We start from the raw sequence: 23,281 nt of genomic DNA on the forward strand, positions 1-23,281 counted from the left end.
CATTTGTTAGAGAACATTTAAAGGAAAAAGTATACTTTTCGTCTTGTTAGAAATATAAATTGTAATATAGTTTTTAATATAGATTTTAGAAACTATCACACCGGCGCTTTTGAATAAACATGTGATGGTATCTAAAGTAATTTAATTCCCACTCTCACCTATAAAGCAAAGGAACAGCATTAATAGTTTATTTTTGAGTCAATCCCATAAGCTAATGTCGATAGCTATGTTTAACTATGTCAGATAATTTTTTTCATAATTTAGAATTCGAGAAATATTATTTATTTGTTCGTATCCTTATCGAATGATAATAATATCATATAACTAGTATAACTAACTATATGAAAATTTGTTACTTCCATTTACTTGAGCTTATGAAAGTTGACTTTTCAGAAATGATTCTTGTATGGGTGGATTTTGGATGCATCTTACTTTCCAATGCCTGTTCTTTTGTAGTTTATTTTCTTTGTTTATTGTTCATTCGATTTTATATACTGGCGTTTAGTTTAACCTTTTATTTAGTCAGTTTTGAAATGTAATAGCTATAGTTCTGACTATAATAGCAGGGATTAAAAGAAAGTGGTCACATGTCTCTATACGCTTTAACAGCACTCATTAATAGATTCTTTGGAAGTTTTCGGAAACTACCATATATTTTAGTCTGATTGCTTGAAAATGTAACTGTGCTTTGTTTTCTGTGTTCCCACCATATTGCGAAACCAAAAAGTTTAAAACAATAACACTTAACTAATTACATGAATGAACTAGTCAGCTCTTGTTCTGGCAAATTCTCACTAAAATATTTTTGATTTTTGGTTTACAATCTAATATATTGAAACATTTCAAAAGATCATCATTGGTTTAAATAATTAATTTTATCCTTTTTATTGAAATTCAGTATTTTGTCAAGACACTGCCTAACTTCTCCTAAATCTTTAATCTTAAAATGTTACCCTGGGTGATTTTTCCGGTAGACACACTTTCCTCTAACTTCTAGAAAAGCTACTGTTACGTCTATATGTGTACTGTCTAGATATAACTACAGATAACTAAGTGTCGAATGAAAATGTGTTAAAAACTTTCATAAAAATGTATAGTTGATATCTGAACGGTCATTATCTATCGCAATACCGCATTTTGTTGCTACATTCACTTGTTCTTTTACACCCCCATTATTGTATGCTCGTCAGGAATATAAATTAGCTTCTATGCTTGGTTTTTGCTTATTGATAGTTAGATAGTAATTAGATTAGTTTGATTATTGCAAGGCATCTCTGACAGTTCCTGGATCTTTACTTACATTTGAACTTTACAGATAGTAATAAGTGCAATAAGTTTTCATTTTTTTTTTAGTTTTAGTGTACATTCCAATCTTCTCAATACTGGATATTTGGATCCCTTCTTCAGCAGTAGATATCGGGGATAGAATCGTTTTCGTCGACTGGAACATTTTAATATCTAAATCGTTTGCTTAAATATATTTAGACTGTCTGAAGATATATATTCATCAATTGTTTGACTGATAACTCGAAATCCCACAGGAACAGATATTGCTATCCTGATATGCCCATTGCTTATCTACTTATGTGTTTACTTCTACTATATTTTTCATGATCTCTACTCATCGAGCTGCATTATCTTTTGGAATATAATCTAGAGGACCACAAATTTTAATATCATATCCAATGGAAAATAATTTTAGAGCGTTTCTGTGAAATTTATTATTGATTCTCAAAGAAATTATTCATAATTGTTTCATCGTGTTGAGCTAGTATAGGTGTTACTCTTTTATGTATTTATACAAATCAGTCCTCCTTTATTTTTTTTTTAGGAAGATAATAGATAGCATTCGATATTTGTTTTCATTGGTTTGAATATATAAAAATGGAATTTCTAAAAGTGATGAGAACTGGTAATCGAAGTATTAGTGATTGTTAGGAATAATAATAGATTTAAATTTATTACGGTTATTTAATTTAGGGAAAAAAGCAAAAGTTGCAGTAAAAGCATTTTCAGTTATAATGATCGCAAGACTCAAACGATCTGTCAACATTCTACTAGAATCTTCTTTATGTTGTTGATAAAATATTTACGAAGGTTGAGGTCTTACAACTGTCTCAGTGTGGTCTAACCCCTGGGTTACCTAGTTTCTAAATAGAATAGATTATCCTCTTCGGTACGAGCTTTTCAGGGCTATGCCGATAATAATAACAATTTTCAGGTTTTTTTGTAACCATCATTTTATAAAATATTGCTTTGATACAAATCTTGTTATCCAGTGTTACTTCACATGTTATTTCACATAAGAAATATATTATAGTTATAGTTGAAAAAATTTGATTATTACCCATGTTATATTGAAAGTTCTGTTCATTCTATGCTATAATCTTCTTCTACTATTTGATATCACCTAGTATATCGAGATTCGCTCAGATAATTCAAATACTTTTTTAATTCAATGATCCTGATTTTTCTTTACTTATATTACATAAACTATGAACAAAATTTTTTCTGAAATATTTAAACAAAATATATTAATATTTCCTCTTCAAAGAACTCGGTGAGGGGACCGATACCTCATAGAACTTTGCAGTCAAAGAATTGAAAATTAAAATATTTAAAGGATGATTGATCATAGTCTTTGTAATACGATTCTATAAACTAATCGCAAAGGGGTCTTAGAATTCTTCGAGAGCTTGCTTTGAATGGACACTGCCTTGTTTTTTCATGATAAAATTGTCCGCAAGCAATAAATTACATATATGCTATCTTCGCTTGTTACTCTACGATATTAGGGGTTTATCATAGTCACTTCAAATTATGTATTTGTATTGATTTTTGAGAAATAGTGTAGGATTAGTTTCATTCACACGTGTATAAATTGCTTGGAAGATGTAAAGCATCAGAGTGAATAGATGAAACTTTCGTAAATTTTGGTAAAGAATGTCTGGTGAGAGTAGTCATACAGTATACAGTGCAAACGCAGTGTGTTTTTTCATAACTTTTCACTCAGCACCTCAGTTGGTATGCCCTTCGCACCAAACTACATTGTTGTAAAATGTGTTGAAGTGCATGATAATTTTGAATTTCCAACGTCGTTCATAAATATTTTAAGTTGAAACATGAGAAAGATGAACTGAAGTTTTTAGGTGGTAGAAACTCAGTCGACATATTACAATGAAGAATGAATCTGAAAGTTACTAGACACTTTTGGATTGCGTTGATTTAGGCCAATTATGTTTGATGCAATTTCATGGAGCTGTTTTAGGGATATGAGGGTATGTATTTATCAGTTTTACATCAATCCGTTGGATATCTGTTTATTCTAATAACACTTCAACTAAAACACTGTTAGACCATTATATCATTATATCATTGGTACATATGATACAAAACGCCTACTGAATGCGCCACATTTCTTTCCTAACATTGAAAAAAAAAGTTAATTATTTAAGTTAATATTTTGGAATATCGATTTTTAGACACATTTTTGTTTTCAACTAGTTACCCACATATTAAATTACTTACAATGAAGTTATTTTTTAATGAATTGTTCGATTATATTAAATACTATTTATTACTTGTTTAACAATAGAGGACGAGGGTTTAAAATGTAACAGATCAGTTAATCTATATGAGGCTTACTATTTATATTTCGGTAATAGGATAATAAACAAATAATTAAGCTGCGCATATATTTTTATTGTTTTTAAAGTAGGTATCTCCAAAACATGATTTTTGAACGCCTCAATAGCTTCTCCGGGCGATGGAAATTGTTGACCGCGCAGTTTATTCTTCACGGATAGGAACAAAAAGAAGTCATTCGGTTCCAAATCAGAGCCGTACGGCGGATGGCCCATCAATTCGATGTTTTGAATGCTCAAATAGTCTCTTGTTTGAGCCGATGTGTGAGAGTTCGCATTGTCATGATGAAGAACAATCCGGCGTCTTTTGTTTGTTTTCCTTATTTCACCCAAGAATTTTGGCAAACAAATGGTTGTGTACCAATCAGAATGTACTTTTCTACGATTCTCTGGAGGCACTGTTGCAATATGACCAGTTTTGCCGAAGAAACAGGCCACCACTTTCTTTGAAGTGCTAGATTTGATTCATCTTGGAACACCCATACAGTCGACTGGTGCTTACTTTCGGGCTCATACTAATATATCCATGATTCGTCACCTCTCACAATTTTATAAACGTCTTTTGAAGCATCGCGATTGAATTTCTTAAGCATTTCTTTGCACCAATCAACACGACAAGGCGAACATAACTTTCACACACCTAAATGTTCATGTAAAATAGCATATATGTGGTGCTCAGCATCGATTTGTTCTGGCACAACAGCCGATTTTGGAAGACCTTCACGAAATTCGTCGGACAGCGAAGTACGACCACGATTGAATTCACTAAACCGGTGATGTACTATGGTCTTTGATGAAGCTTCATCGCCAAAAGTCAAATTAAGTTGATTGGTGCACTCTTCTTGTGATAATTCACGTCGAAAATCGTTGAGAATCATCGCATGATAACATATAAACACACATGACAATAGTGTTGCCAATTCTCGAAATATAAATAATGACTCTCATTTGGCGTGACGCCATGTCGGTGTCGGTGTCATGCCGGGAGATGTGAAAACTCCCATAGGCCTAAACTGTGACGTGTCCACTATATGTTTTATTTTAAGACATGGTCTACGACTTGCTCCACTAAAAATTATGATTTCGTTTTATATATCTTACGGGACTTCTTATAACTGTTACAGTTTTTTTTTCATGTGGGAATCTTCATGAAAATGAACGGCTTTTATAGGTAAAATGTTCATCGACTAGTAGGGAATATCTTCTCTAAATTGTTTCGAAGCTTCAACATTATTACAGAGAATACCTAATTAAATTTTCCGTTCTTCCTGGCGTTTATTTTTAGGCGTGTTCAATCACTTTCTAATGGGATCCTGATTGTCCAACTTGACGAATCGAAATAATCGAACTGTGATTCTCGATTAGTTGTGTTGTTTAGTCGAGTTGTTGTTGGAAAGTTGTTATACTGTATAAAAAAGTAGCTATTCTGAACTTGTATGTATTTATTAGTGATTATTTACTCACGTTAAACCAGGTCGGAGTTACCAACAGTTAATTGTATTTATTCGCAATGGAATAATAATATATAGAAATATTACTGCACGACATATGGTATGTTAATAACACTATTTATGGAATGTTCTAAACTGCTTTAAAACTAGTAATTAACACAAGCTGTCGAGATAATTGCCATTGTTGATAACCAACAATCTTCCAACAAAAGAAAAAGAAAGGAAGATGTAGAAAGCAAGGGGCTGGTACTGTTATGTTTCTCTCTTTCGACTACCTTATTTCTAGTTTCGGCAGCTTAGTTTTCCTAGTTACCTGAGTCGCTATAAACCAATGAAATTTAATATATGTTCGTTTAAACATTTACAGGCGTTTAAGATATTTACATAGAAACTTTAGTGTATTATTATATACAAAAATTGCTCGTTAACGTTGGGGAATATGCGTTTCAAAACAAATATTACGATACAGTTGTATTCCTTCAATATTGTTTTTCCAAATTGAAGGATGGATCCCTCACCCTTATCTGTTATGTTCATCGTCTTCACCGTCTGCATACCTTAATAATACATGATAAGCGAGCAGTCGGCCTGCGGTTTAATATTTTAACGGACCGTTTCTATCTAAAATCGAGGTTTTGTTTTCATGGCGAAACCGTAGAAGGCTCAAGGGAAAAACGCCTGTGGTATGATCTATAAAATTAATAAGCAACACTTGTATACCGTGGATGGTTGTGCTTGATTGAATTGTAGAATTATTTATATTGAATATATTATTTATTATTATCTATATTTATATTTAAGATACTATTTATTCTTAACTGAATCATATAATAAATCATTGAATTTTATAATTATAATTCAATCAGAACTTCAATAAAGTCGGCTAGAATACCCGCTTAAGAAGTTTTGGATTATCAGTTTAATATTACGTAATATATATTTAGAAAACAATTAGTTGGTATAAAACATTAATATACTAGACATAGAGATACACTTTCTGAAGTAAGTTTGATTTTCTTATTCAATTCTCAGCAATATCAAATAATATATATAAATTTGTGAATATTGGCATCGACGCCCTCGCAGTTTTGACAATATAACTTATATCTTCAAATTCATTCATAAATATTCATTAGCGCCTAATATGGTACGAAGTGGATACAAGTGATTGAATCCTTATGAAAATTCTAGCTGATGGAAATGACAATATTGATATATAAAAAACATAGGGACATGCCGTACAACGAAATATTAACATATTAGAGACTTTGTATCAAGATGTTGAGATACTTTATCGTTTGAGGATCAACTTTTTGGAGTTGAAGTTGCGGAACAGCTGGTGGTGTTTGTGATCAATAACAAAAGTAAATAATTAAAATATTGTTACAGTTTTTACAAATTAGTATACTCTAAGAAATCATATATGTAGTTATAAACTATCACAAGAAATTCCTTAGTTCCAAAACGCCTAATATTTCATTAATACGGCAGTCTTAGTTTAACTTATTTTATCCATTATTAGTTCCTGTTTTAATTCCATAACTTGCACTTCATAAATGATCGAACTTTGAGGTGAACATGCATGTTAATTATATCGTAGGCGTGATTCTTTGGATGAATCTGGACTATTCTATGCTTCACAGTAGCATATAATCTCTAAAACGTCCAATTTATAAGATCAAATACGTAATAACTTTCAATCATATTATTAAAATTATTATCAGTAACTTTTCCGCTAACAGTTAAACAGCTGGAAGAATTGTATTTGAAAGCATATTATTTTTTAAATAATTCGTTATTCTACTCAGTATTTTTTCCTAATAGTATTGCACATGGAAGGTCTTTGCTGGACCATTACTGCTAACCATTAAATTTAATGAAATAACCATCAATATATATTTGTCATATTATTATTAATTAATTAAAATATTATTTTAACAAATATTTCGATAAATATTTCTTATTTACACACGAGGCGATTAAATATCATTTAGTTTTTTTATTACTATATACAATTCTGGATTAGCTCCATTTATAATTATTAGTTCGTTTTGTAATATCGTACGTGATTTATTATGGTTGATGGTTGTTACAAGTTTTTTCATATAAGGATATTCACAAAAATATATGGTTTGTTGTTCGGCAAAATGTTCATCAGGTAATGGGTTATATCCTCCCTAAAGTTGCCTCGGAGCTTCAACGTTATTAAAGAGATCATTTAAATTCATATTTCGTACGTTCTGATGATACAACTTAGTTGTGTTCAATGAGACTCTTTCTCTCGTCATCGTTGCTTTGGTCCTGATAGTTCGACTTCTATACATTTTAGGGACAAGTGAAATAATTGAACTGTGATTCTCAATACTCAATTAATAAGTAAGTCATTTATTTTAGCAAGATATATATTTTTTCTCTCACTCATATTATTAAAAATATTATTTGTATATTTTCTGCTTACAGTTATTACAGTATTATTTAAATAATTCGCTATTCTATTCAGTATTTTTCATATTAGTATTGTATAATAAATGTCTTATGTCTTTAGAGCATATAGTTAATTCTTAACATTATTGCAAAACTTAATTTAAATAAAATAGGTTTTTATAGTTGAAAAAAACTTTATAGGAAATATATCTATATATTTTTAACAAAAAGTAGAATAGAAAACGTAAAAAAATAATTAATTAAAGTAAAGTAATTTAAAAATACATGTTCGTTATTATTTTTATGATTCTCTTTATACTTCTGCCTATCAAAAACAGAACTTTACTCAAGTTGTAAATAATTTTTCAGAGAACAATAATTTATTAAATTTTGCTGTATCTTCGAAATAAACTAGTTCGACACATAAACTTGAACTGGATCCAACTCGGCTAGGCAAAAAAATATGAAATCAATAACTATTATTTCCTATAAAGATTAGATTTATGGAGAAAAAGTTTTTTTCTGTGTAAACAAACTGGTCAAATTGGAAGGCGCCTTATTTCTTCTTCCTTTAGAATATACAGACGCAAACTTTGGATGATAATCTATTCATATATACAATATAATATATTAATATAACCTGACTCGAGTTAAGCTAAATAGCTTTTTTCAAAATTATCGATCAATCCTACTTATCTGTTAAAGAATTAATAACTTACCAATTAGTATAATTGACACTATTAACTTATTGTGTACTTTCACATTCTTTTAGGGTAAATTAGATGGCTCGGTGAATGGAGGTAAAACGAAATGAAACAGTAGTGTTTATATTATGTGACCGTTATTTATTGAAGTAATATAAAAATATAAAAGTACAAATGATAAAACGGATGGCAGCGGTGTTTCCTGGTGGCGAGGCTTGGGCAGTCGATGGTGGCACGTCTAAACCAAACAAACGATGGTCGAGTACCGAATGAATGGAAATAACCTTCAATAACATCTCAGATAAACGTCTCGGGGTTGCCAGCTATTCGTAATCGGGTTCTAGTTGGCGCTGCTGGCACCCCGCCCTTGTTCAACATCTGGGATTAAATTTCTGGGTATTTTGTAGACCGTTATTCCACGATAAAATTCGACGTGCCTCAGGGTCGCTACACATTTAATATTTGTATTTTTATTTCTCCCGAGAGAATGGAGAAAAATTGGAAAAATTATAACTAGTTTATTATAAAAATCCTAATATATAAAAATAGACGGGTATAATAAATCGTTAATGACGACAATCCTCACAATGTCAGGTGGCATCAAGCGATCGTTTCTTGGACTAGGTATTTGTATGTTTTTACAGATTTACGAAGACTATTGAAGACTGTTGTAGACTGTGGGAGACTGTTGTGTCGGCTATGTAGAACAGATAAAAATTGTTTGACTAAAACTGAATATGTAATATAAAGCCAATGGATTGTTTGAATTGGGGCCAGTGGAAAAGTTTATAACGACTTCGATTTGGGATGTGTAAGTGTAAGGAAGTGTAAGTGCTTAGGCAAATTCTTGTTCCAGTTTACATTTTATTGTAATACACTGTTTTGAAGAGTTCTTGTCTTCCCAACCCCTGAGACAGTAAAGTATTATCAGGGAATTTTAACTATGGTATATCTATGCATTAACAGACTGAATTAGGGGGTTTCACAATAGACCAAAGATCATTCTTGATCACGTTCTGTAAATTCATATTTGTGGTATTCTGTGCTTTTGTTTGGAATAGTTTTTCCTGTTGCCGTCTTATCTATTGCATGAAAATATTCTCAGAATGCTTGTGGATGTTTATTAGGAAATTAGTATTTTTATTATGAATATAATATTCTCTTTGGATGGTGTTGTATTCCAACCACGTTATGATGCAGCCAGAGAATATTGTGTGAAGTATTGACATTTGCGAATTAGTTTCGTAGTTAAATATCATGTTTCAATTAATAATATACTATTAGAAGTATATACTGAATAAATATGTTAAATACTGTGAGCGCTTAACTGCATCGAAGTCCAATTGTGAACTACTAAGGCGTTTAGAAAATGAAGGTAGTGATTCCACTTCCCGAATAGCTGACATTACTAAATAGAAACAAGAGGGCTCTAATGGTAAAGGTCTCCATAGTCTATATAGTCAGGAGGACATATTATATAAGTTGCAGCCAATAAAATATAAGCTTTATATAAATGACTATACAATTATGGTATGTTTAAACAGAACTAAACTGTGTAAATTAATATCAAATTTAGATTTTGGTTTGATTACTTGGCTGAATTGAATATTTGCAATTACAAAATGAGATGATTTTTGAAATGTTAAGTTACCGTTACTACATGTCACGGTAAACGGTCCTCGTTAAAATCGGAAAACGTGATTATAAGTCGAGTCAGGTTTTACCCCATGTAAAACAAAATGTCCGAAACAAAACAAGTTGACGAAATTTTTAGCTTAAAAAAGGTTTTTACATTAAATTTAGCCGGAATGTAGCATATAATAATGTAGAATTTTGTTAAAGGTCCATGTTTCCAGGATTACTATTTAAAACATTAATTATTAGTACCCATTTAACTTAGCTTAAACTTTTATTTATTTTATTTCTAATTCTTATTAGTTTAATCCATAGGTGTATGTGGTTCATGTAGGGTGAAATAACAAAAATTGCTATCGTCTTCCGTTCATAGTCTCATTATACTATCAATTTATTCTATGTGGATGTTCTCTTCAGCTATATCCTGTTTTTTTTGTAGTTGGGGAGATTGTGCTAATATTTTTTTCTTTGTTAAATACTTCCTTCTGACAGTTCTGCTAATCTTTTAAACTGTTCAGATATATCTCTCTTTCTTTTTATAATATTTATTGTCTCCTAGCTGCCGGCTAACATTGTTTTTACTTATTGATGGTTTTATTATGGATTTCCTAGCTTTCTCATGGTAGGTCGCTTGGTCCGTAGATATGGTTTTAGGTGCTGAATAAGTGGCATATTTATTATGTCGTCGTATTTTTAATATTCCTCCTTACGGTTGCATTTCCCCTAATTACGTTCATTAATTGTATACTATTTTTTCGTTTTCTCTAATCATTTGATATTGAGAAAAATTACTTATTTTTCATTATATAGATAATAATTTTAATCCATGGAAGAAGTAGTGGACAACAAGAAGAACACTTACAATGTTCAAAAATAAAGGTTGAATTGGGAGTACCAATGTAAGAAATGAAATAAAGGAGTATACACATTTCCCAAATGGCAATGTATTCATTTATAAGTATAATGCGTTCATGAAAATGTTCAAGCAATCCTTTAGAAATTCGATTTTATCGATTTTGTACAAGTTATCATATAATTAAAAACTAATTAATATAATTTGTTATTGTATTATTATCAGGATATTTTAATTGTTCATTTCTGAAATGTTGAATATGCTTAATATTTTCGTTAAAGTATCATGTTTATGAAGCTGGAACACTGCAACTAAACGAAGTAAATCTCCTGACTTTACCAGTTTGTAAGAGGATATTTCCTTAGGCTAATTTAGTCGAGAGCATTATATAAAATTGCACTGTCGAGTTTTGTTTTCTTACTAGTTATTTTGCAGTTCATCGACTTATACATTGACTGGAATTATTTAAACTAGAGCACAGTGTTTGTTAAATGTTTTCATACAAGATAAGAAGGAGCATTTCGTAATATTTATTCATATAAATATTAACAGAATTTAACGTTAAAAAAACACAACATATTTAAAAGATAATGCAAATTTTATGCTTTAACAAATAAACAGCAATAATATTATAATATATTATAATCATGAGAACTGACAATCCGTGTATGTTAATTGCGGTAATATTAGATATATTTTAACCTAATGTTATAACCTATAATATAAATATAATAACCTATAATGTTAATTAATTGGTGATGCTATAAAATATTTATTAATTGTATTGCCGACGGTTTACAAAATAACAAATATTATTTAATACAAAACTAGTCTAGAAATTATCAGCCTAATTTTACAAAATGTTGTTGAATAAACTAGTCTTTGGAGATTCTGTTACAAGCTATTAAAGCCAAGAGATTTACTTCGTTCGGTTGCAGTTTCTCTAGCTTGCTAACAGACGCAATTTAACAAAAATGCGCTAAGTTTGTTTTGCACATTTTAATATCTTTTATGAGCGATGAATTAAAAGATCCTGATAATGGAATAATGTTTTGTTTCAGTTAATACCGCGTTCTATCAGCTTCATAATTTTCTTTGTAATAATATAAGCCCAAAACATTAACGCCCGTAAAATATGGTAAATTATTGGCTCGGTGACGACATTTATCTTTTGTTGTGGAACGTTATACGTCGACTTTTAAAAATAACTTAATACTTTTTGGCAACTTTTTTATTAAACTTCTTTTTTTCTATATTCGGGGTGATTTATAGTATTGTGGTAATAAGGTCGTGAAGAATTAATTAAAATATTTTTCTTTTGTTTAATACACGCACTGCTGTTAGAAATTTCATTAATATATTCAGCTAAATATACGAGGGAAACATTATTTAACATAATTTTTACCAATTTTACAAATTCACAATATTCACTGCTTTGGTTCTCAGTCGATGGAAGATAATTGAGGATAGATATTAGAATTAATATTTTGTTCCGAAATTTCTTACATCATTTGACAAAACGCCAAAAGATTTTTGTCTTTTAGATATAAGGGTAGGTTTATTTTTATCGAACAGTTTTATTATGTTCACGCAATCTTTCTTTTCTAATTTCATCGATGATTATTGGTGCCGTTAAGTTTTTGTGAATATTCTTATTTCCAATATTCCATAGGGAGTTAATAATGTTCGCAGCATTGCTTCGGTAAGATTGGTTTATATTAATATTAAATTTCATTGTGCAATCCCATAGTTACATACCCTGGCTAAATTCTGGCTTCCAGATTTGTTTCTGTAATAATAATTTATTGTTGGGTGATAATTCGGATTGGAGTCCGAGCGACCATCATAATTTTTGATCATCATACAAATAGTTGACTTATACATACATTACATATTAATATTCCTAGGTTTTTTTCTCCAAGTTCAAGATAGCAACACTGCCGTAACCATCCTAGAAACACAACTTAGCTCCAATCGACTTTTTTATTCTCTGAATTAAGAGAGACCTAAAAGGAATTTGTTATAATTCTAGCCATACACATCAACAACGAGATTTGTTGTCATAAAGAACGCTAGCAGGGATATCTTATATTCAAAGATCATATTTCGAAAATGTCATTAATATAGACAGCAAATCGCTCATTTTCAACAACAGTTAAGGGTAGATTCACATTCTAATTGAATACAGTCAGCGTACTTGATGCAATAGTGAAGACGACAAGATGGTCCAGAGCCGAGATTATCAAGGGTTCGAATTTCTCCAGTGCTAGGATATATTTCATATTTGTGGTTGTAATTGCCGACAGGCAATGGTGTAAAATTCAACAAAAATTAAACATCCTAAGCGCTCTAGTTGGAGGCATGGTAAGATCGGACGCCTAGTAGGGTGGTCGCTAAGTTGGTAAAGTTAATGTCGACGGCCTTGATTACGAGCTCAAGTTAAGCCGAGCATTAAAAAATCTTAGAGATTGACGTAACCGAAATCGATTTATTCATTATTGAGTAAGTAAATTATGTTTTAGGGATATAAAAAGTTGATTGAATTTAAGAAACTTTTGTAACTCCTTACATCGGCGAACACTCTTTAAATGTACAACAAACTCAGCAAGTCCGAATCGAATTTCCAAGGTTGCGCCCTCCCCTTCTAAATGTAACGAATGAAAATGTTAAACGATCTGAATAGAAATTCTATTGGAACTTATATTGGCCTATTACGTATATTCTCGTCTGTATGCTATATTTTATGGCACTTAACCTTTTTCGTATTATTTTATTATATTTGTAGAAGTTTTATCTTGAGATAAAAATAGTTTTATTTAGCTATATTAGAAATTATTGAATAGTATTTCACGCACTAGAGATATTGCATAAAATCATAAACATAAACTGACCTAGTTGTTTCCGTATGCCATTGCCCATCTTGCTTCTCCATAAGCTGTTGATTAGCGTTGGATCTGCCCTTCGCCATTCTCGCCAACCACTTAGTGTACGCCGTATTCCACCAATTCCTCCACCAGGTAATCCCGGTACTGGAGATGGAGTACTCTGAGGTAACTGCGCCGGTGGTTGAGCCGTAGTTCCTTGTGTAACTCCTGCAAAATAATCGTAACGTTGAAAATTTAAGATAAAAAATATATTAAATGTCTGTGTAAAATGTATATTTTTCGAAAAATTAATAAATGTAAATTTAAACTGAATGGCGCTCTATTTTCTGTACCTCTAAAACAATAGACTGCTGTTAACTCCGCAGGACTTTCTTGGATAATATTCTCCTATTTCAAAACAAAATCAATAAGCGTAACCCTCCTTCAATGAAAATTTGCGTGACTTATACGTGAATCCATTTGAAATAATGTTTTGATCATGTTTGTCGTTATAAGACGCTAAGCCTTATTACGCTTCGTCTATTATGTTGGCTGGTCATCAAGAAATAAATTGTTTGGATTATAAATTATGGGCGGGGTCACCAACCCCCGGGGGTTATGAATAATGATTGTGAATATTGCATTAAAAACTCCGTTAATCGTTTGAAACGGTCATCGTGTGACTTTGTAAACGTTCACTCCCAAGTGTTTAATACAATATCCGATGTTCACTTTTCCATTTAGTAACCAAATAGGCGGCCACATCGTTCTTTTTAGCTTCATATTTTGGTCAACATCCCTATTTGATTTGTAATATTTCTCGAGATTGATTTGATTTATATGTACTTGTTGTGCTACATTATACAGACATTCGTCAGATATCCTGGGCTGTATTTTATATTGCGCTAGTGAGAATACTTTAGTGGCACACACAACTAATGTTTCAGATATTTACATTTCTTTGTTCCGTTGATAGATATCAAATAGCAACAAGTCTTTGAAGACTATTGCTTATATTGTTGAGACTATTGAAAACTATCCGAAAATCTTTGCTGACTATCTCAGTACTGTCTTTTAACCCTTCTTGGAGTTCGGAGGGGACACATTGAAAAGCGTGCGAGCGAGCGTTGATTTCTTAAGAGGTTATAAGAGAAATAAGAACTCTCAAGAGAGATCACACAAGGAAACCATGAGTCTCGTCAAAATACTTAATGCCTGCTTTAACCTCGAACATTTCCCAGGACAATGAAAAATGTCGTAATGGTCTCCAAAGCAGAAAAACCACCAAGGGTTAGGACTCCTCTTCTCGTACAGATCTAGAAGCCTCTATACGGTAATGGTAAAATGATGGAAATAATTATTTTAAATAAAATAAAGGAGTACCTAAAAAACAAAACGCCAGGATCGTGGAACGGTCGAACATATACTGGAAACATGTCTGGAAAATCGATTACCCTTTTGTGCCGCCTTTTTGGGCGCAAGTCAAGGATATGGTAAACGAAAGTCAAAGTCTGGCATGGTGAACTGGTTTACAAAAAGAAAAAGGCGCTTATACATTCATATTATGATATATTCTTATCATATACCAATCGGAGAAGCTTCATTGTCAAGTATAATGACGAATATACTTTGCATGAAATACTTTCAGGTCCCACAGGACAGCGTACCGGAATCAGTGCTGTACCTGATTTATACTGCGGACCTTCCGACTAGTGAGCAAGCAAAGATTGCGACTTATGATGACGACACTCCCGCCTTTTCTGTATATTCTGACCCAAAAACTGCTTCTTTACAACCCCAATGCCTTCCAAACAAAATCGAAAAATGGTATAAACAGCGTAGAATGAAGCCAAACTAAATCAAGTTTACTCATGTTACTTATACTTTCAGAAGAAACACTTGTTCGTCGGTGAAATGACAAAATAAAAACATCTCGCAGGAGGAGCATGCAAAATACTCGGGCCTTTCCTTGGGTCGTTGGCTAACTTAGTAGTGGGCTCCATAACGTGTACTGGTTAATTGGTCGACACTCAAAACGAGCAACGAGAGCAACATTATGGTATACAAATCCATCATCAAACCAATTATAATCTATGAAATTCAACTATGGGTCACAGCAATATAGGAATATTGGAAGGACTTCATTTATCGGAAGAGCTAGGCTTTGATGAACGTGCTCAACAATCCTCATAGCATGAGTAACAATTGTAAGTATCTGGATTTCGGTGTTCGAGAAGTAATGCAGAAAATAATAAATTATGGAGCTGGCAGTGGCGCTCAGTAGAGTAGGAGAACAATATCAGGCGAGGCTCATGAGATGGGACATCCCCAGTCTCAGCAACAAACTCGAGTACAGAGAGGGAGCAATGCCCGAAGATTGAAGCACTCTCTTTTAAAATACAATAACAGTTTAGTAGATGGACAACACAGTGTCTTATTGCGTTTGCTCAGGATGTTATACCCAATTAATCGTTTTAAAAAAGAATAGCGTTTGCTAGGCCCTTATTAGCATGAAGTTGAAGGCACATATTCGGCTGTTTCAAACACCTGCGAAGAGATTATTACATTTTTCAATTTTCAAACCTCTCAGTTTACTTTGAAAAAAATTGTCAAGAAATTATATTTAAGTAATTAATTTAAGTAATTTTTAAGTTTTAGAAATTATTGTTAGTACGATTTTTTTTAATACTCCAACGTGGCATTTCTGATTACGATATTTAACTTGTAGCCATATTTTCCTTTTCTATAAGACAAGGGAAATAATCAGTAGTTATTCGTTTTTATGTAATTCAGTTAAAATATTCTTATAGATTTTAATGAAAGTCAATATCAAACATTATTGTTCAGAAGCTCTATGTAAGAGATTATAATATGATTCCTGAAGTATTACTGTTTATTTTTAAGAACCGTTTCTGGGATAAAGCAGAATCCGTTGGAAAATAGTTAACTTAATTTGAATCTTCACATACAGTAAAATAGCAGCCTAATTTTGTTATTGCATTTGTACAAATAATATTTACCTTGAATTATACAAATATTATAATATATATTATAATAACAAATTACCATAAAGTTATACACAAATGTTTTTTGGAGTTGGTGGAGAAACCTTAAAACAAATGTACGATATATGTATCAACCTTTTTCCGAGACCAGTCCTATTTTTGTGAAATTCCAAATAAAAAGTTCGATATTCTTTTTCAAAAAGCTTTTCTTAATACTTAATATCGATATTTTATTTGATATACTTTATATACTCTTATTTACGACGGTCACTATTTATATTTCGGAAATAGGAAAAAAGCAAATAGTTAAGCTCTGAATATATTTTTATTGTTTTTCATAGTACTCGTCACGATGATCGATACACTTTTACATACGCTTAAATCAATGTTCAAAGCATTTATTCCATTCCGAATCAGGCATCTTCAAAACATGATTTTTGAACGCTTCAATAGCTTCTTCGAGCGATGGAAATCGTTGACCACGCAGTGTATTCTTCACGGATGGGAACAAAAAGAAGTCATTGGATGCCAAATCAGGGCTGTAAGGCGGATGACCCATCAACTCGATGATTTGAGTGCTCAAATAGTCTCTTGTTTGAGCCGATGTGTGAGATATGGCATTGTCAAGATGAAGGAACATCCGGCGTCTCTTGCTTGTTTTTCTTATTTCACCGAAGACTTCTGGCAAACAAATGGTTGTGTAATAATCAGAATTTACCGTCCTACTATCCTCTAGAGTCACTGTTGCAAAATGTGCGGGAACATTTTTTCACAGGTTCATCTTGGAACACCCATACAGTCGACTGCTGCTTACTTTCAGGTTCATACGAATATATCCATGATTCGTCATCTGTCACGATTTTATAAACATCTTTCGAAGTACCGCGATTGAATTTCTTAAGCAATTCTTTGCACCAATCGACACGAGCCTTTTTTGAGCGATTGTCAAATTGTGTGGGATCCAACGCGAACATAACTTTCACAATACCTCAGTCTCACAATAGGTGACATGGCGATCTTGTTTAATCATTTCGCACACAACATCGATATTTTCTGGCACAACAACCGATTTTGGACGATCTTCACGAAACTCGTCGGACAGCAAAGTACGACCACGATTGAATTCACTAAGTTGATTGATGCACTCTTGTTATGATAATCCACGTCGAAGATCGCAAAAAAATATCGCACGAAAATGTTCACGATTCAGTTCCATTTTTTGCCAAGACGAAAGTTTAAACTAAATATAAAATAAACCGTCAGATGGACTCACATGACAATAGTGTTGCTAATTTCCGAAATATAAATAGTGACCCTCGTATGTCATATTTGTTTTCATCTGTGTTGTGCAAACAGAAAAGCGATGATCAGATGTGAGTTCGGAAAATATTTATTTCATGTGGGATCATTTCATTGAGATGGGGTTGCTTGTTTTATGTTGGAGGTATAGGGCGTTATGAGTTTGGGCCCTGTACTGAATTTATCTTTGATTTGACGAACTGCTTAATCATAGTTGAATAGTCTTGTTCCCTCCATTTCAATGGTGCAAATTTTTTCCTTGACAATTTCCCTATGGACACTGTTTAGTAATATTGTTTACGCTATTCCAATAGTTCTAACAGAGGGCAGAACATTTTATTACTTCTTTTCCTTAATTGTTCTATTCTGCGTTCGTTCGCTAATGTCTTTAAGTATTTATTTTTATATTTATTGCGCGTTGTATGTCGAAGTGATAGTGTGTTATGGGTATCTTTCATGTTCTCCCTATACCTCCCATTTGAGCGAATACTTGATGATAGTTGATTTGTCTTTTTCTTTTCATTTCAGTGGTCCAAATGTATTCATTGATAAATATCTGTAATGACCTTGTTTAATATTATTGGTTTAATATTTTATTAATCTGGGCGATTGCACTTACCTAATATTTTTCCAGTTTAGTTTCTCTTATGCAGCATTATTTGATTTTTTACGCTATTCCAATAGTTCTAACAGAGGGTGAAATATACCTTTTGTTATTTGTATGTTTTAAATGTTGTATTCTGCAGTCGTCCGGTACTATTTTCCTTTTGTTCTTATCAAGTCGCTGCTTCTTTAGTCATCTGATCAACTTTTGTGCTTTGCTGATTGTTACATCTTGTCGTATATTTGATAGTAGTTAGTTACTTTATACCGCAGTTCAAATGTATATGACGTCAGCGATATCCGTTTTGTTCACTATATTTAATGCTATAGTTGTAAATATCACATCGCTGGATTCGAGGGAATATTGTTCCTTGCTTTTAATACATGATTAATAAATAAAGAAGGTTCTTATTTCTGTTTCAATTAGTGTTTCCACTTCTTCCTGTTTCCTTGTATACAGGTTTTATTTTATACTATAGGTATATTTAATATTATTATCCCTCCCTTGTTCCAATGTCCAAAGGAGCATGTGTGGCCTTAAAATACCTCGCTGAAGGAGTGTTTTGCTGTCCAGGCTTGTGCCCTAGCCAGTGTGTGAGGTGTTGGAGACGCTATTATTTGCGTTGTTGCACTGTCACTAGTTGTTGGGTAGACAATAAGTTTCTCCTGGCCATTAAGGTAGTTTACGCCAGCCAGTCTAGCGGTTTGATCACTATAGTGTATATACATTTCTTTCTTGAAATTTCCTTGTTTTTTTGTATCGTTTTTCTCAAGAATTTTGTAATATTCTTTATACGATTTTATTTTTGCCTCTTTCCATTTTTTAAACTGAGGTTTCCTGAATTTTTTTTGCTTATATTTTCTCACTATTGAATACTGACATAATTTCTCAGTGAGTGAATTCTCAGTGATATCTGCTGATTTGATGATTCATGACATAATCGCCTTTCGAAGATCTTTTATTATAACTTTGTAGATATATTTTCTTAGTGATGCTATAGTAATAGGACGATTGTATCAAGTTATGTGAAGAAAACTGCGTCTTTATAAAGCTCAACATACCACTGCACGGATATATTTTAATATAGTTTTAAAACCTCAGTTTAAAATGTCTTCTAGGAAAAATACCTGTTTAGGAATAGGTTTTTAAATTTATTTATTAATAAAGCTGATCTATACCAAAGTGCCTTCACTGCGTTATGAAATACCTTCTTCTGGTATATATAATTTTTTTTTACATTACTAGCTGGGGTATACTCTCACTGTTCTATCATCCGCAAATGCAGTTATCGTAATTTCCTTGAGTACTGGTAGAAAGCATATGAAGGATAGGATCCAGCAAGATAGGAATAGTTAATGATAAAAATTTCAAAACCGGACTATTACTGCCGTTTTTTTATTTTTCAAAATATGTTAAAATAGATAATTTTAAGGTATTTTTAAGGCTTGTGTAGGTTGCTATGTGAGTTACTGGATATATGGGTATCGGTGTCGATATCAAACAATGCAATATTCACTTGATAGGCAGGAACAGAAATCTTAAATCAAAAGTTCGATATTCTACTTCAAACAAACTAGATTTTTAATATGGATATTTAATTTGGAAATGAAAAGTTATATATACTCTTTTACAAGGGATGTCGATTCTTTGAAAAAATATAAATATTAAATAACGAGCGTTATTTTAATTTTTTAGCTTTGATTTTCGGTTGTGGAAACAGGAAAACGATGCTTTGATGTGAGTTCGGGAAATATATGTTTCATATGTGACTGCAGCATCGAGGTGGGGTTGCGTGTTTTATTTCGAAAGGTTAGGGTACTACGAGTATGGATACTGCACTTCCTGTGCTTGCTATTCGAGGGAAAGCTTGATGATAGTATATTTGCCTTGATCTATTCAATTAATTTATATTTTTCAGGTATTTTCCGGCTCAGTTTGTCTAAGTGATGATAGAAATCCTCATACCGAATAAGCATTGTGTGGTCTTACAGTAATGGCTATGTGGTAAATGGCCTTTATCCTTCCCTCGTTTTTATGCATAAAATTCGGACATTTTCCCGAATTCCTCCGTATTTTTCCGAAATCCTGTCTGGTGGTAGATATACTGATTTCCAGTTATCTACTACTGTCCTCTTACTGTATTGATATTAAACAGTCAGCTTTTGGAAGCTCATTTCATAAGGGAGATGTTTTGGTTTAAGTTGCTGATTGTTGCTATGCGTTTGTTATTGTTGTGGTTTTTAGGTGCTCTTGCATGACGTCGGTTGTCGCTCTTGTGTGACGATTTATTTATATATACGATTTATCAAATTTAATTCGTCAGATCGTACTTTTTCTTTTATTATACAATTTCTTGTTGATGATAGCATTTATGGGGCCTTTTAATCATGTTATGATTCATTTTATCGCTTTTATTGGTTTCATTATTTACTCCATCTGAAGTTTGATTGTTTTTGTTTTTGTGTTTTGAGGTGCCTACATTTGCAAAACTTGATGAAATGCATTTTTCAAAAATAACTCTCAACTCTTTCTCATGGATATTAGATATTATGCATGCATGTAGATCACGATTTACACCTTCATTGCGTGCATAACAATATATCTTACGCAATACCTTGTGCAGGTATACTTACATTTGCTTTAAGCTTAGGTATATCCCACTGCCTTATCATCCACAATAGCATAAAGTAGTATAAAGCATATAAAGGATAGGTACCATGAAGTTAATAAGACTTTATTATACAAATTTCCAAACCGAACTTATATATTCATGCTTATAAGCGATCAGATATCTGAAACCGTAAATAAACTATTTGGTAACTTTTTTTACACTTCAAATTAGGTTCTGTGGTTTGCGTAGATGAATATTGTAAAAGTTGATCAAATATGATGAAAACGCTAAAAATGGAAACAATGGTCTTATTATGTTATTACATTTAAGCAAATAATATTAATCTTGAATGATGCAAAATTAATAACAAATTTCCTTAAAGTTATACTCAAAAATATTTGAAAAGATCCAAGATGACGTATAAAGTCTCAAATCCAAGAACATAATACAAATCTATAATCATTTTTCCTCCGACCGTCTAGTAATTTAGACGCATAGTGAGAATATGGTTATGATTAGGGTGTGAGCCACGATGAAAAATATCGATATATTTAATATAATTATTTATTAGACCAGTACAATTTGTTGATACCAATAAGCACGAAGTTTACTTGATGTTCTGTGAGCGAATTCTTAAAACAAATTTTCGATACATGTATCGATCATGTCCAGTTATATTCCCGCTTCAGTCAAATTTTACAGTATTACTTTATTTTTCTCCTTGTATGGCAATTTAGACACACATACCGCAATCCAGATGGTTAAGGTTAATTTTCGTTTTGCAGTTTGAGTTGAGATGCAGTGGTGAGGCTGTTATTATTTGCAGCTGTTACACTATCATTAATTGTTAGGAGTATTATAGAATATAGAATATAGAATATATAGCTTGGCCTAGTTTCTCAAATGTATGTTTCTTAATTCAGTAATTTGATGGATTCTCAGTGATATCGTTTTACAGTTAGCAACAATCTGACTGTCAGGGAAAACCAGTAGCTTTGTGGCATCCTTCTCTTTTTGAATTCGTGTCTGCGTTGAGCTTTTCTATTCATTTGTTGCCAAAGTGGCTACACAAATTATTTTATTAAGAATTAATACTATGAGTTCACCTGCCCAATCTGGAATTTCTGTAATGATTTACTGGTGGTTTATACAATTTTAAAAGATTACAAAAAGGAAAAGGAAAAGAATGACGAGCTGAAATTATTATTATTATTATAAGTATACCGCAAAATGGTTCCAAATCGTTCTTGCATTCCTACGTGTTCTATATATTCTTTTTAAATTTTAAATAATTTTTAATGTTTTCATTATTAAAACTGATCTCCTAGATGAATCTTTCATATCGAGTGACTCAGCGACATTATATAGTTCCATTCTAACATCTTATACTCCTTCACTCACGCACTATAACATACGTTTCCAGGGGTTCTTTCTCTTTAATCTGAGAACATTGGATTGTCTATGCAGTAGCTGAAGCGCCTCTGTGTCTTTATGAAGGTGTAACCTGACTTCATGTTTCTCAGCGAACTTTTTAATTTCTTTCCAGAATGTAGAAATTTCCAGGTCATGACGCTAATATTCATTGCGTAAGGTATGTCCACTGCGTTACGCAATATCTTGTTTTAGCACAGTTGTATTTTTTTCACATTTCTATCCCGAGTACAGCCCTACAGCTCTATATCATATAGTCATATTGGTTTGAACATCTGTTGTATATCAGTATTTTCTTGTGAATTGGCATTGCGATTTTTCTTCCAAGGAGCCAATATTGCTGTTTATATTTTTTATATTTTAGCTTCCATTTTAATTTGATATCTAGTGTTATGCCTAAATATTTAGCAGTATTTATATCTGACACTCTAGTGCTAGTGAATTTCAAGGCTGGTGCCTTGTTTAGTTTCTTGTTGATAAAATTGATAGGAATAGATTTTAGCTCACTTAATTTTATTCTCTATTATTTGGTCCTCCTATTGGTTTTTGTTCACTTCTAAAAGTGCTGTATAATCCTCAGATATAGCTGTCTTAATTCCTTCAGCTTTTGGTATGTCACTGGCATATATAGGTAGGTCCCCGGGAACATTTCTTTATGATAATAATTTCCCAACCCGACCTAGAGTTCATGCCAATAAGCGATCATTTTGAAATTATATATCTGGAAATGTTAATAAACTATTGGTTACCAGTTTT

General features: G+C 32.1%; 1 protein-coding gene across 1 annotated transcript in view; it reads right to left on the reverse strand.

The window, feature by feature from the left end:
• Positions 1–23,281, reverse strand: part of LOC143197064 (uncharacterized) — a 30,875-nt gene that overhangs the window by 6,938 nt on the left and 656 nt on the right. Inside the window, exon 2 of the mRNA XM_076405151.1 lies at positions 13,603–13,803. Within this exon, the coding sequence (XP_076261266.1) occupies positions 13,603–13,803 (201 nt within the window). The remainder of the gene's footprint in view (positions 1–13,602; positions 13,804–23,281) is intronic.

The sequence above is a fragment of the Rhynchophorus ferrugineus genome, unplaced genomic scaffold, assembly GCF_030347505.1.
Source record: "Rhynchophorus ferrugineus isolate W39M unplaced genomic scaffold, kcgeb_rfMv2 rfM1, whole genome shotgun sequence".
Taxonomy (NCBI): Eukaryota; Metazoa; Arthropoda; class Insecta; order Coleoptera; family Curculionidae; genus Rhynchophorus; species Rhynchophorus ferrugineus.